Source organism: Myotis daubentonii, chromosome 1, assembly GCF_963259705.1.
Source record: "Myotis daubentonii chromosome 1, mMyoDau2.1, whole genome shotgun sequence".
Classification (NCBI taxonomy): Eukaryota; Metazoa; Chordata; class Mammalia; order Chiroptera; family Vespertilionidae; genus Myotis; species Myotis daubentonii.
In genome coordinates this window covers 39024760-39037614 of record NC_081840.1, presented here as the reverse complement: position 1 = coordinate 39037614, position 12855 = coordinate 39024760, and the positions used below count along the sequence as shown (strand labels likewise).

Below are 12855 nucleotides of genomic sequence, written 5' to 3'. Positions count from 1 at the left end.
ATAAAAATAATTTATATTAACCAAATGAGTTTGGAACCCTCCTTTATAATGGAACAAACTTTAACATTATACAAGGAACACTGAAAGCTCAGAGTTCACCTATGAACTCAAGTTCACTTTCAAGTTATAAAAATAATGAGTAAAATGAATGTATATTAATGAAATACGGAACATCTAGCTAGATGTTTCCATATATATTACTTAATCCTAACCCATAAAGTAAACATTACCATCTATATCATATAGATAAGAAAGAGTCTCCGAAGTGACTTGGGCCAAGACTGTGCAGTCTGTATTTAAGCCTTATATTAGATTCCAGTTCAGTTAAATTTATTTCTTAAAGATAGCAGTTTTGATTCTTTAACATACGGGAAATTTTCTAAAATTCTAGTGTTTAGTCAGTGTTTTATTTATTTGGTATTAGCTAACAATCTTTTAAAAGACTTTACACAATTATATAAAGCAATTTTTCAAAATGCTACTTAAAATAGTTTGTTTTAATTTTAGGTATATCTAGCCTAGTTCCCCAAAAGATTTAAGGAATCATTTTTTTTTTCATCTGAAAAATGATGCATTAAACTGTTTATCTGGATGCAAGACCCTTGGACTGTTTGTATTAAACAAATTATTTACAACAGAACATGTAAAAATCCAAAATTTTATAATCCCACCAGGCTAAACCAAACTCTTCCACCTTTTCATGTTTTAATACATTGTATTTAAGTATTTTCACTTCTAAGAGGATCTACCACATACATTTCAATATTGTAGCATATTTTAGAGAAAAATATTTAAAGTGGGATTCTCAAAATTTATGATTGCTAGGTTATTGGCATTACAACTGGTTATGGTTTGAAAGTACAGAAGATTCTCATCCCTTGTATTAGTTATCAAGATAATATTTTTACATTATACTCTTATACTATAAGTATAACATAAACAGGTCATCTCTAAGGTATTTTACTTCCTGAGTTCCACATCATCCAAAACACAAATGTTTTAAAAAATATGAACCTATGCAAATACAAAAGATAAATGAACTCTTTCTCATTAATCCAGATTTCTTACAGATTATTTTAGGAACAATTCAATATTGAGAGAAAAATGTCTATATGTGCAACTCACCACTGGATCTGTTGGGTGAAAAATATTTAGTAACCGGTTACAAATCTCTCTGGGCAAAATATGGTCTTGACTTCCAGTGTTCCCTGGGCGAATGCCACGCAATGCCAAAAATACTGCTAGTGGGGATCCCATGCAGAAGAAATTCTCAACCTGAAATATTAAAGCCATTGACAATTTTAAAATGATGAAGTGTTTTTCAACAGAATCTGAGCACAATAAACAAGTAGTAAAATACAAATAAAATTATCTCCAAATATGTCTTTTTCTATGAGGTTTGTCTAGATGGCATCTGCATTATTTGTTAACTATATGCTAATCATTAGTTATCCTATACAATCTTCCTAGTAACAACTTCAAATATATCTTTCAATATAATAGAAAATGAAGAATGAGAATGATAAGAAGATAATTCCGTTGTGTTTCTACATACTAATCAAAGATTGATTCAACTACTATTTTGTGTGAAGTAATATACTTGGTTCTATGGAGGATATAAAGACAGGTATGGCAATGAGAGAAAAAGGGAGACATCTGTTATACTTTCAACAATAAAGATAAATTTTTAAGAAGATGAATAAGGCAGAGCTTCTCCACTCAGAGTTTATAATCTTATGTGAATGGCAGAGTAAAATAAATGCATAAGTTGGGGATCGTATGCTATAAGACAGCAATTTGCAATCTTTTTCATCTCATGGCACACACAAACTAATTACTAAATTTCTTTGGTACACCAAAAATTAATTATATTTTTTTGCAGATCTGACAAAAAAAAGGTATAATTTTGATTCATTCATACTGGACGGCTATTTTTCTGTTGGCTGTTGAGATTTTTTAATTTGGCATTCTAAAGGAAAAGAGGTCAGTGCCTCTGACTAAACAGTTGGGTATTACATGTTTTAAAAATTCTTATGGCACACCGGTTGGAAATTTCTGCTTTATTAAAAGAACAAAGAAAGGAATAATTAATTCCAACTCTGAGGGCTTTATAAAGGAGGAAGCATTTGCATGGGCCAAAAAGATGAAAAGCATTTTCACAGTTGGGGTTGGGTCACTGGAGATTAAAAAAAGGATGTTCCAAACTGATGGAACCACATGAACTAAAGCAGAGGCAGGAAAGAACCTGGTTTAATTTAAAGAACAGAAATAGTCTGATATGGTTGAAAAATTGGGTGTGAGGAAAATGTAACTTGGAGTGAGAGAATGTTATAAAACCTTGGCTGTTGGACTTAATTTATTTTATAGGTAGTGAAGGAGAATAGGATTTGATTCATGTTTTAGGACAGTGGTTCTCAACCTTCTTAATGCCGCAACCCTTTAATACAGTTCCCCATGTTGTGGTGAACCCCGATTTCATTGTTACAAATTGAACATAATTAAAGCATAGTGATTAATCACAAAAACAATATGTAATTATATATGTGTTTTCTGATGGTCTTAGGTGACCCCTGTGAAAGGGTCGTTCGACCCCCAAAGGGGTCGTGATCCACAGGTTGAGAACCGCTGTTTTAAGTTAAATTAAAAAATTGAGAGGCTGGTGACTTGGAGACAAGGTAGGAAATTATTGAAAGAGTTTAGGCAAAAGATAATCTGAACCCAGGTAGGACTAGCTGTCCCATTCACAAATGAAACTGTAAGGGGCCAGGATGGAGTCAGCATGAATGGGTGGAGACATAAAAAGTTTGAGATATCTGCAACATCTCTAACAGGTAGCTGAAAATTTAGGACAAGAGATATTGTCCTGTATATGTCACCATCCAAGTCTATCCGTTGCCATTATAGAAGTGATGTGCAAAACCAAAAGAATGGGAAAGATTGCTTAGGAAGCCCTAACTGGTTTGGCTCAGGGGATAGAGCGTCGACCTGCAGACTGAAGGGTCCCAGGTTCGATTCCAGTCAAGGACACATGCCTGGGTTGCAGGCTCGATCCCCAGTAGGGGGCATGCAGAAGGCAGACGATCCATGATTCTCTCTCATCACTCATATTTCTATCTCTCTTTCCCTCTCCCTTCCTCTCTGAAATCAATAAAAATATATTTAAAAAAAAGAAGATTGCTTAATTGCTTAGGAAGTACACAGAATAAAATGGCTTTAGATAGAACTATGAGGAATGTCTTCATTTGATTAGCAGGCAAAGGAGGAAAAAACTACAAAGGGAAGAGTGAAAGGAGAAAAAGAACCAGGAAAATGGTATCATGGAAGACAAGGGAGTATAGGGCTTCAAGAAAAATAGGGTGGTCAACTGCATTGGATTACATATAGAACATATCTTGATGAGTGAGACATCCCAAATTTATCCTTCCCTCTAATCCCACACATTGAAGAAGTCATTCCAACAGATTCTAACATTTCATCTCAGTTCCTCTCATCTGGCCTAGACTGTAACAGTGTCCCTTCAATTTTGTATTCTCTTTAATCCCTTCCCATAAAGCCTCTGGAGTGATTCTTCTTTTCTCCAAATGGAAAAAATGTGTATGAATAAATATATATTTTGAAATGATACCTTTATGTTAAAGGAAATTTGAGAAAGTTTTTGTTTTTATTTGTTTCTAAGGAATTGAAGGCTGAAGAAAATTAACTTGTGTTAAGAAAAAATATATAAGAAAAAGCATTTAAAATCAGAGTGACACAGATAAAAGCATCAATTTCTGAAAAAAATCAAGGTCATCTATATAAGTATATAAAAGGATAAGTGTCCATCCATCTGACTGGTAGCTATGAGGTGCACTGACCACCAGGGGGCAGATGCTCAATGCAGGAGCTGCCATTATGCACACTGGCCATTTGAAAATAAATGGCACCATGGAACCTGGCGCCGACAAACCAACACTTTGCTTCCACCAAGTGGAACACAGGAACTAACCCAGAGCGACACCCCACCAAATTGCAGCCAATGCTGCCAAGACCCCATGGCGCAAAATGCAATCCACAGCCCAGCCCAGCCTGGAAATGGTGGCTGTGGGCACCGGGTAATGATGTCACATAGCAACGCCTGGCTTTCTCTCCCTAGCGACTAGCATCCTTGGAGTTTCTTCAGCCCAGGAACCCAACTTGCTTTATAGCCAGGTGCAAACATTTTACAGTCTAATCAAATGTTTGTGAAGCATTTTCCCATGCCTCATCTCATTTGATCCTCACAGAAGTCCTGGAGTAGGTAGATAGGAGATTTGGTAGAATCCTATTTTCTTTTCATTAGCAAGACATGAATAGCGATATTAAAATATTTCTTCTAATTAATTTCCTTTCAATGTGCATGAATCTGTGCACAAGGACACTAGTTTCTTCTATAAAGAAAGAAAAAATAAAGCATGCCTGGGTTGTGGGCTCGATTTCCCAGTAGGGGGCGTGCATGAGGCAACCGATAAACGATTCTCTCATCATTGATGTTGCTATTCCTCTCTCCCTCCCTCTCTCTGAAACCAATAAAAATATATTGAAAATTTTTTTTAAATAGTAGAGCTAGAAGAGAAAGCTATGTAAATCCTTTCTATTTGATATATACAGATGCACACATGCATACTATAGCGAAATGCTTTATACATTGGTCAGACACATCACAAATGTTTGTTAAATGGCTCAATCCATGGAATAAATAACCTTTCTTTGTTTATGATTGGTGAGCAGTTTGACAAATAAAGGAATATTCTCAGAGAAGACTAATGACTGCTTTAGTGATATCTACATCCATCAAAGAATTTTAAATATAAAAAAGGGCTTTAGACATTTAGTCTATCCTCCTTGTCCAGAGATGACTAAACAGATGAATTCAGAGATGTTTAATGATTTGGCTAATGTTACATTACTAATTAATGGCAAAACCTCATGATCATAATCAAAGTTTCCCACTCTCCAGACCAAAGTCTGTCAATATGTTTTTCTTCTATGAAGTTCAGTGGTCACCCATAACAGATCTAACATCTGTATTCTGAAAGTAAATCTATCTGCTAATTAATAGGCACAGAAATTAGAACTCTGGAGTCCTAAATATTAATTTGCCAATTCATCAGATATTCCTTTTTAAACTTCAAATGTATTTACTTTTCCTCTATGAGTAATTAAATACCAATTAAAAATCCATATTATTAGACTACATATGACTTTATATTAGGATACACAATTATAGCGCATAATTTCTAGTAATGTGAAACTATTTTTTTAATCCTCAGTTTACATGCAGTATCATTTTGTATTAGATTCAGGTATACAGCATAGTGGTTAGATAATCATATACTTTACAAAGCGTTCCCCCAAATTCTTACTATTTAAAAAAATTCTGCATCTTTCCATTACTTAACCTGTATGTTAAGTTCCTGTGATTTGCTTTTTTCTTTTTTTTAAATATATTTTTATTGATTTTTTCTAGAGAGGAAGGGATAGAGATAGAGAGCTAGAAACTTCGATGAGAGAGAAACATCGATCAGCTGCCTCCTGCACACCCCTTACTGGGAATATGCATGCAACCAAGGTACATGCCCTTGACCGGAATCGAACCTGGGACCCTTCAGTCCTCTGGCCGACGCTGTATCCACCGAGCCAAACCAGTTAGGGCTTTGATTTATTTGCTTTTGACAGCTCCATTTTGGTGCTCAAAACCCCTATAAAGCTTCCCATTGTACATATCAAATATAAGTTCTTTATTTCTAGCTCTTCCACAGCCCCCTTGCCTTGAGTCCTGTCCATGACAGCCCAACTGGTTTGCTCAACCTGCTCCAAAACTTACCGCGTGTGTCATCTTGTGCTTTGGTTACATACTTTTCATTGCTTGAAATGCCAGCTTTCCATCCCTAGAATCATCCACTTATTTTTCTTACCATCCACAAATAGCTGGTCACTAAGGCTTTTAATTCTAAATACTAAACATTTCCCAGATCTGCCTCTTATTTTCCCCCCACTACTTGAGATTATTTCATTTTTCTTGGAGGTACTAACGTTATATCCCTCCATATCTTTATGTTCTTTCTTTTACACAGAATAGCATTTTTCCTTTCCTCCACTTGGCAACATTCCAGTTTATTGATAACAAGTATAAGTGTCATTTCCTTGTAATCCTTTATAGCCAAAATTAAAACCCCCTTTTCATACATACATCATTCTGCATACTGCCAATAACACTGTTACATATCCTAAGGGCTGGGGAACTGTCTTGTCCATTTTTTTTCTTTGTAGAATCCAGAAACTAGCAAAGTCCAACATATAATATGTGTTTAATAAATATTAATTTGAAAGAAAAATAATTTAGATTTCACTGAATCATAATGTCATGCTGCAAATGCTGTTTGGAAAAATGGTGAGACAGATAATGAAAATCTCATCAGTCTTTTCTTACCTTAAATTTCAAGGCAGGTATTTGTGTCATAGATGATGCTTTCAATCCATTTAGTCTTTCTTCTATTTCTCTCAGCCTAGGAAGCAGTATAAAATTATGTACACATTTGTATTTATGGTTTCATAAATATTAAATGCTCACTAGTTCACTAAAGTATAAAGAATTAAAGGCCCATTATTTAATCCCTCAAAATCAATCCCTATTGACACTATTTAATAAATGCACCTGCTGTAGTACAGAAAGTCTATAAAAGTTTATAAAATAATTAGTAAAAGTATTCCTACTCTTTATAATACCTGCTGTTAGTAGTATTTTTTGGTGGATCCTCTAGTAAAATGTGAGGCAAATAAAAGCATACTTATAGCATGGCTGGTGTGGCTCAGTGGTTGAGCTTCATCTCATGAACCAAGAGGTCCCTATTGGATTTGAAGTTAGGGCACATGCCTGGATTTTGGGCTTGATCCCCAGTAGGTGGTGTGCAAGAGGCAGTCGATCGATGTTTCTATCTCTCTCTTTCCCTTCCTCTCTCTCTCAAAAAAGCAAGCAAACAAACAAAAAACAATAAAAACAGCATATATACATATATATATGTATACCTTAAAAAATCACACCAAATGTTCATACCATATACATTGTTCTTTCTTTTTTCTATACTTAATGAATCTTAGAGATCTTTTCATTTCATTACTTCCTGATCTACTTTAATCTTTATAATAGCTGTGTAATTGTCTATTGCATGAATGAACCATAGTTTTTTCAACCCTTCTCTGCTAGTGAACATTTGAGTTATTTCAATTTTTCCCATTAAATGTTCCATATCTACTTACATTTAATAAACAATAGAACTAAGTTTTAAAAAAAGGGTGCAATTCATTTTATAAGCTGTTAATTTTTTTTTCTTACTGGATTTTATATCTAAAATGCCGTTCTGAGGCTTGCCAACATGAAATTTTCTTTCAAAACTATAAATTACTTTGCCACGGTAAACTTTATGTATCAATTCTGGTGCTAAGACTATATATAGAACCCTTAAACTTCCATAAGATTAAAACAAACCCAAGGCTTCCCGAGTAAAAATTGGGTATTATATAAATTGGTGATTTTTATATAATGCTAACTACCAAAATGAGTGATTTTTCACTGTTTTATTAAAATTGATTGGATAGTTATTAAAAGGACAAAGAAAGAGCATGTAACTACCGATGAAGAGAGGGGTGTAGCAAACTAAACGATAGTATCCAGAAGGCCACAAGTGATCAGATAATTATAAAATCTGTCAAAAACAGATTTACCAAGAAAAAAAAGGCTTGAAAATTATTTCTAAGATTAAGATAGGTAAGGGCGCATTCTTTAAGATTAGTAAAACTAACAAAGGATTCTACATAGTGACTCAGCTTGGAGTAAGTTTTAGATTTCACTCCTAAGAAACTGTGAAGGACAGACAGAAAGAAAAAGAGGCAGATGACAAAACCATTTATTTTATGCTATAGGAAAATGCATGTAATTAGCATGAAAACAGTCTCTCCTTGATTAGCCATGTTATCTAGTAATTTTTGTACCCTGAATAATGTACTTTTTCTTTATCATGAAAATTTTAAAGTTTTCTCCTAAGAAGTCCAGCAATTCCATGAAGACATTTTGAATACCAGAGTATTTTACCGTCGTTTTGTTAAGTAGAGTTCATCAAGAAGGTGTCGTTCTTCATAGCTCATCCATTCTTCATCAGGCAACTCGTCTTCCTTCTCCATCAACTGTTCATAGAATCGAACTGGATTCCAGCCAGTCATTATGTCATAAGTGATTACACATCCCAGTGAATGTGACACTATTGAGACTTTACCCCCTTTTTCTTCAAAGTCTGGATTCCGAGAACAGAAAAGGGAATATAATCGATTCAGCTCTTGCTGAAGGCCTTTAACTAGCTGTTTGAAATAAGAGAACATTATCATATTAGAGTAATCACTGATACTCTGAACTCTATTTCTAAACATACATTACTGGCCAAATATACCTAGGTTATTAAAATTAACACAGGTGCCTTAAAACCTTGCAGGAAATGAAGATATGTATTATTATAATCCATATCATCACTAAAGAATAAAGGCAGATATTACACAGATTCATTTATAATCCTTAAGCATGCGATATGGGCCAGCAGTTCTGTACATTAAGCAAAAAAGGTTCATGAAGATTCCAGTTAGATTTTCAAAGAGCCCCTGGAAATTTCTCCTTCACTGCAACTTCCATGCAATTCTAAATTTTTGTACCTTGTAATTTTTAGGCCTTAATTGAGTTTACAATAACAGGTATACGAATGTAGTATATATATTATTACACTATGCATTTAGATAAGAATGATGGAATAAAATGTCACTGTATGATTAAAGAAAAAGCTAACATCGATCTACTTGATATTTCAAAATTCCCAAAAGTTGGTAATAAAGATACGAGTAAACAGTTGTTTTACATGGCTGGAAAGCAGAGCTTTTTAAGGTTTAGAGGTTCATAATGTGGGAAGTATTTTAGTCATTTTTCTTTGTACAACTGTTTTCTTTGAAATTTAGCTTTAACAAACATTGCTGAAATATGCAATGAAGTCAGAAGAAAAAGGTTTTTTTTTTGTTACTCAAATCCATACTGGGCCCTGACCTGTGTTTGAAGGCAGTTCTCTACTCTTCATTATCATTGCTGGGTACTATAATTAATGGTAAATTTCCTGCTTGATATTTAATTTCTCATTTCGGTACTTCTTATACCAGCTGTTACTCCAACATACAAATATTATTTATGTGTGACTTCCATTTTCAAATATGACTCCATCATATTTTACTGAACATTCTCTACCTGCTCAAACTGAAAATCATCTGAGCATTCATACGTAGCAGGATTAGCAGTGACATGAATGAAGTCATGGTGTTCTCTTTGTTGACATCTCAGAACTCTACAAGCAACAATGAGGGTTTGGTTAAAGCTACTGAAACCATGTATTGGGTCTGATGAAATATATTCAGCTAAAGAAGGAAGAAAAGGATAAGATGAGCTGGTAGCATGTGGAAGGATGATAAGCTACCCTTTCTCTAGGGTGAAATGCAAACATTTTACTTTAATTGGACATTTTAATTTTTTTCTTAGGAAAAGCAAAACAATTCCATGCTTTAATCAACGGTTCTCCAACTTTCCATGTGCGGCAGAATCACTTAGAAGGCTTGTTAAATACAGATTACTAGGCTCCATCCCAAAATTACTGCTTTAGTGGCAAATGCATATAAAAGCCTTCTAAGACATGGGCTGTCAGTAATTCTAGTCAAAACAGTTTCAGGAGTAGGTAGTGTGATATGAAAGTACATGCTCTGTTCAAAGTGAGCTATAATGTAATGTTTTAGTTCTGATAATATAATGGTTTGGCTTTGATAAGAATATCAACAAACCCAACATTTTTATCATTTTCCTGATTTACAATTTAAAGGTGTAGAAAAAGTGAATGTTTAGATAAAAATTAATTCCTTTAAAAGCAACATTTGTTAATAGCTTTTACTTTTGAAGGCCTTGTTTTAAGAAACTTACCATGTAAACCTAGAAACACTAAAAGATATACTTAAGTACTCTGGCAAAAGGTACTTAATCTGTTTGTTTTTTAAAATACCAACTTCTCTAAATGCTTTAATAAATCATCCACTTAGCAGCAAAAGGAGAAATCCACCTCCCTGTTGTATCTAAAAAGTCTACTCTGATTAGGTTTTTCTAATTAGGTTTCCTTTTTCCTATCTGATCCAATTATATTCTCCAACCTTAGGATCTCTTTGTGACCAAGTATATTCATTTGGGACATCTGGACCAAGATTAATGATATATCATATAATCTTAATTTTATTAGCTCTACAATATTATCTAATTAAGTCAACTAACCTTTTACAAAGTAGGCATTAGATGGCCTTTCAAAAGCTTAAGAGTTTTTAAATCTCATAACCATTGCCCCAAAGTTAAAATGTATGAAGAAAATCAATCCAAAAGGAAAAATCCCAGCATTTTTAAGAGAAAATCCAAACACATAAAATATGGCTGACGACTATAATTAATCCTTTGTCCTCCCTGCTTCAGGAAATTTTAATGAGAAAAAATTATTTAGACAGTTTTAGTTATATATATCAATTAAACAAATTTCTTTTTAAAATAAAACTATAAGTTTCTTAATTACAATAGAATTCAATTAAACAATTTTCAAATAACAATGACAAGATACTGCCATAACTATTTTTTTGTAATTCTTCATTTTTACAAATGAAAAGAGAGTTCAGTTGTGTGCAAGAAGTATGGTTGTCTCTGATTTTTCACATTACTTTATTTAAGGCTGAAGTAAGGGCCAATGGCTCTCTAATGTTATTTTGAAAGTCTGATTTTAGTTCTGTTTTAGAAACTGGTCCTCAGAGAGTGTAACCTGCAAAGTACTGATTTATACACTACACTTTTTCTCTAACCATTTTTTTTAGTGATTATTTGCACAGTCATGAATTAGAATGCTCCCATGAGCACCTCAGAATCTGGAGTGAAGAGGAACCTTGGAGATGAGCTAATTTAAACTGTGGTGAAGGGATGAGTCCCTTCAGTAGCATCCCTGATAAGCTGTTCAGCATCCACCCCAATAACTATCTCTACTCTACAGTGGTCACTTCTATTTAAAAACATTTTTTCTGTTTTATTGAGATATAATTGACATATAACATTATATAAATTTAAGGCATACAACATGACTTGAGATATGTATATATTGCTAAATGATCAACACAACAAAGTTTAGTTAAAACCCATCACTTTCACATTATATGCAATTTCTGTTCACCTTGTGATACTTTTATTTTTTAGAGGCAGCTTTAGTTATTACAAAGTCTTTCATTAGTAAACAAGTGTGCTCCTTTCCATATTTTCTTTCTTTCTTTTCTTTTCTTTTTTTGGTTAATACTCAGTTGAGAATATATTTTCCATTGATAGAGTAGAGAAGGGAGGGAGGGAGAGAAACATCGATGTGAAACACACACATTGATTAGCTGCCTCTCACACTTGCCCCTACCAGGGCTGGGGATCAAATCTGCAACCCAGGTACATGTCCTTAAACAGGAGTTGAACCCAAGACCCTTGGGTGTGCAGGCTGATGCTCTAACCATTAAACAATACCATCTAGAGCCTTTCGGTATTTTCTATAATCTGATACTAATTGCACTTATTTCTGGAGTTAAAAAACACAAGTCTAGCCCTGGCTGATTGCTCAGCAGTTAGAGCATCGGTCCACGGACCAAAGGGTTCGATTCCCAGTCAAGGGCATGTACCTCAGTTTGCAGGTTTGATCCCTGGTCCTGGTCAAGATGCATGCAGGAGGCAATCAGCTGATGTTTCTTTCTCTCATCCATGTTTCTCTCTCTCTCCCTTAAGATCAATAGAAAAAATATCCTCGGGTGACGATTAAAAAAAGAAAAGGTCCATTCCTTTTTTTTAAAAAAAATGGTAGCCCTTGACATACAGATACACACTTAATCACAAGATGAAAATCTAAGGACAAAAAATTGTACTGGAAACTATATACAGGGTGGTGAAAAGTAGGTTTATAGTTGTGAGTACGTGAAGCACATAGTTTGTTCTTTTTTTTTTTTAATTTTATTTTATTGCTTAGTCTTACAAAGGGTATTACATATGTGTCCCTTTTTTTCCCCCGCCCTTGACAATCCCCTTGCCTCCCCTACCCCCCAGTGTCTTATGTCCATTGGTTATGCTTATATGCATGCATACAAGTCCTTTGGTTGATCTCTTACACCCCTCCATCCTGCCCCCCACTCCTCCCCGGCCTTCCCACTACAGTTTGACAATCTGTTTGAGGCTGCTCTGCCTCTGTATCTATTATTGTTCAAAAGTTTATAATGGTCTCTATTATCCATGAATGAGTGAGATCATGTGGTATTTTTCCTTCATAGACTGGCTTATTTCACTTAGCATAATGCTCTCCAGTTCCATCCATGCCGTTGCAAATGGTAAGAGTTCCTTCTTTTTTACAGCAGCATAGTATTCCATCGTGTAGATGTACCACAGTTTTCTAATCCATTCATCTACTGATAGGCACTTAAGCTGTTTCTAGATTCTAGCTATGGTGAATTGTGCTGCTATGAACATATGGGTGCATATATCCTTTCTGATTGTTGTTTCTGGTTTCTTGGGATATATTCCTAGAAGTGGGATCACAGGGTCAAATGGGAGTTCCATTTTGTTTTTTGAGGAAACTCCATACTGTCTTCCATAGTGGCTGCACCAGTCTGCATTCCCACCAGCAGTGCACCAGTGTTCCTTCTTCTCCACATCCTCTCCAGCACTTGTCGTTTGTTGATTTGCTGATGATAGCCAGTCTGACAGGTGTGAGATGGTAC

The 12855-nt window shown here is 34.7% G+C and overlaps 1 protein-coding gene across 9 annotated transcripts in view; it reads right to left on the bottom strand.

Annotated features, from left to right (window-relative positions):
* DDHD1 (DDHD domain containing 1) overlaps positions 1 to 12855 on the bottom strand; it is an 89466-nt gene that overhangs the window by 12142 nt on the left and 64469 nt on the right. For all 9 annotated transcript variants that reach the window (XM_059695660.1, XM_059695681.1, XM_059695606.1 and 6 more), the window contains 3 exons: positions 8108 to 8370; positions 6449 to 6524; positions 1126 to 1275 (listed from right to left, as the gene is read on the bottom strand). In XM_059695660.1, coding sequence (XP_059551643.1) covers positions 1126 to 1275; positions 6449 to 6524; positions 8108 to 8370 — 489 coding nt within the window. The remainder of the gene's footprint in view (positions 1 to 1125; positions 1276 to 6448; positions 6525 to 8107; positions 8371 to 12855) is intronic.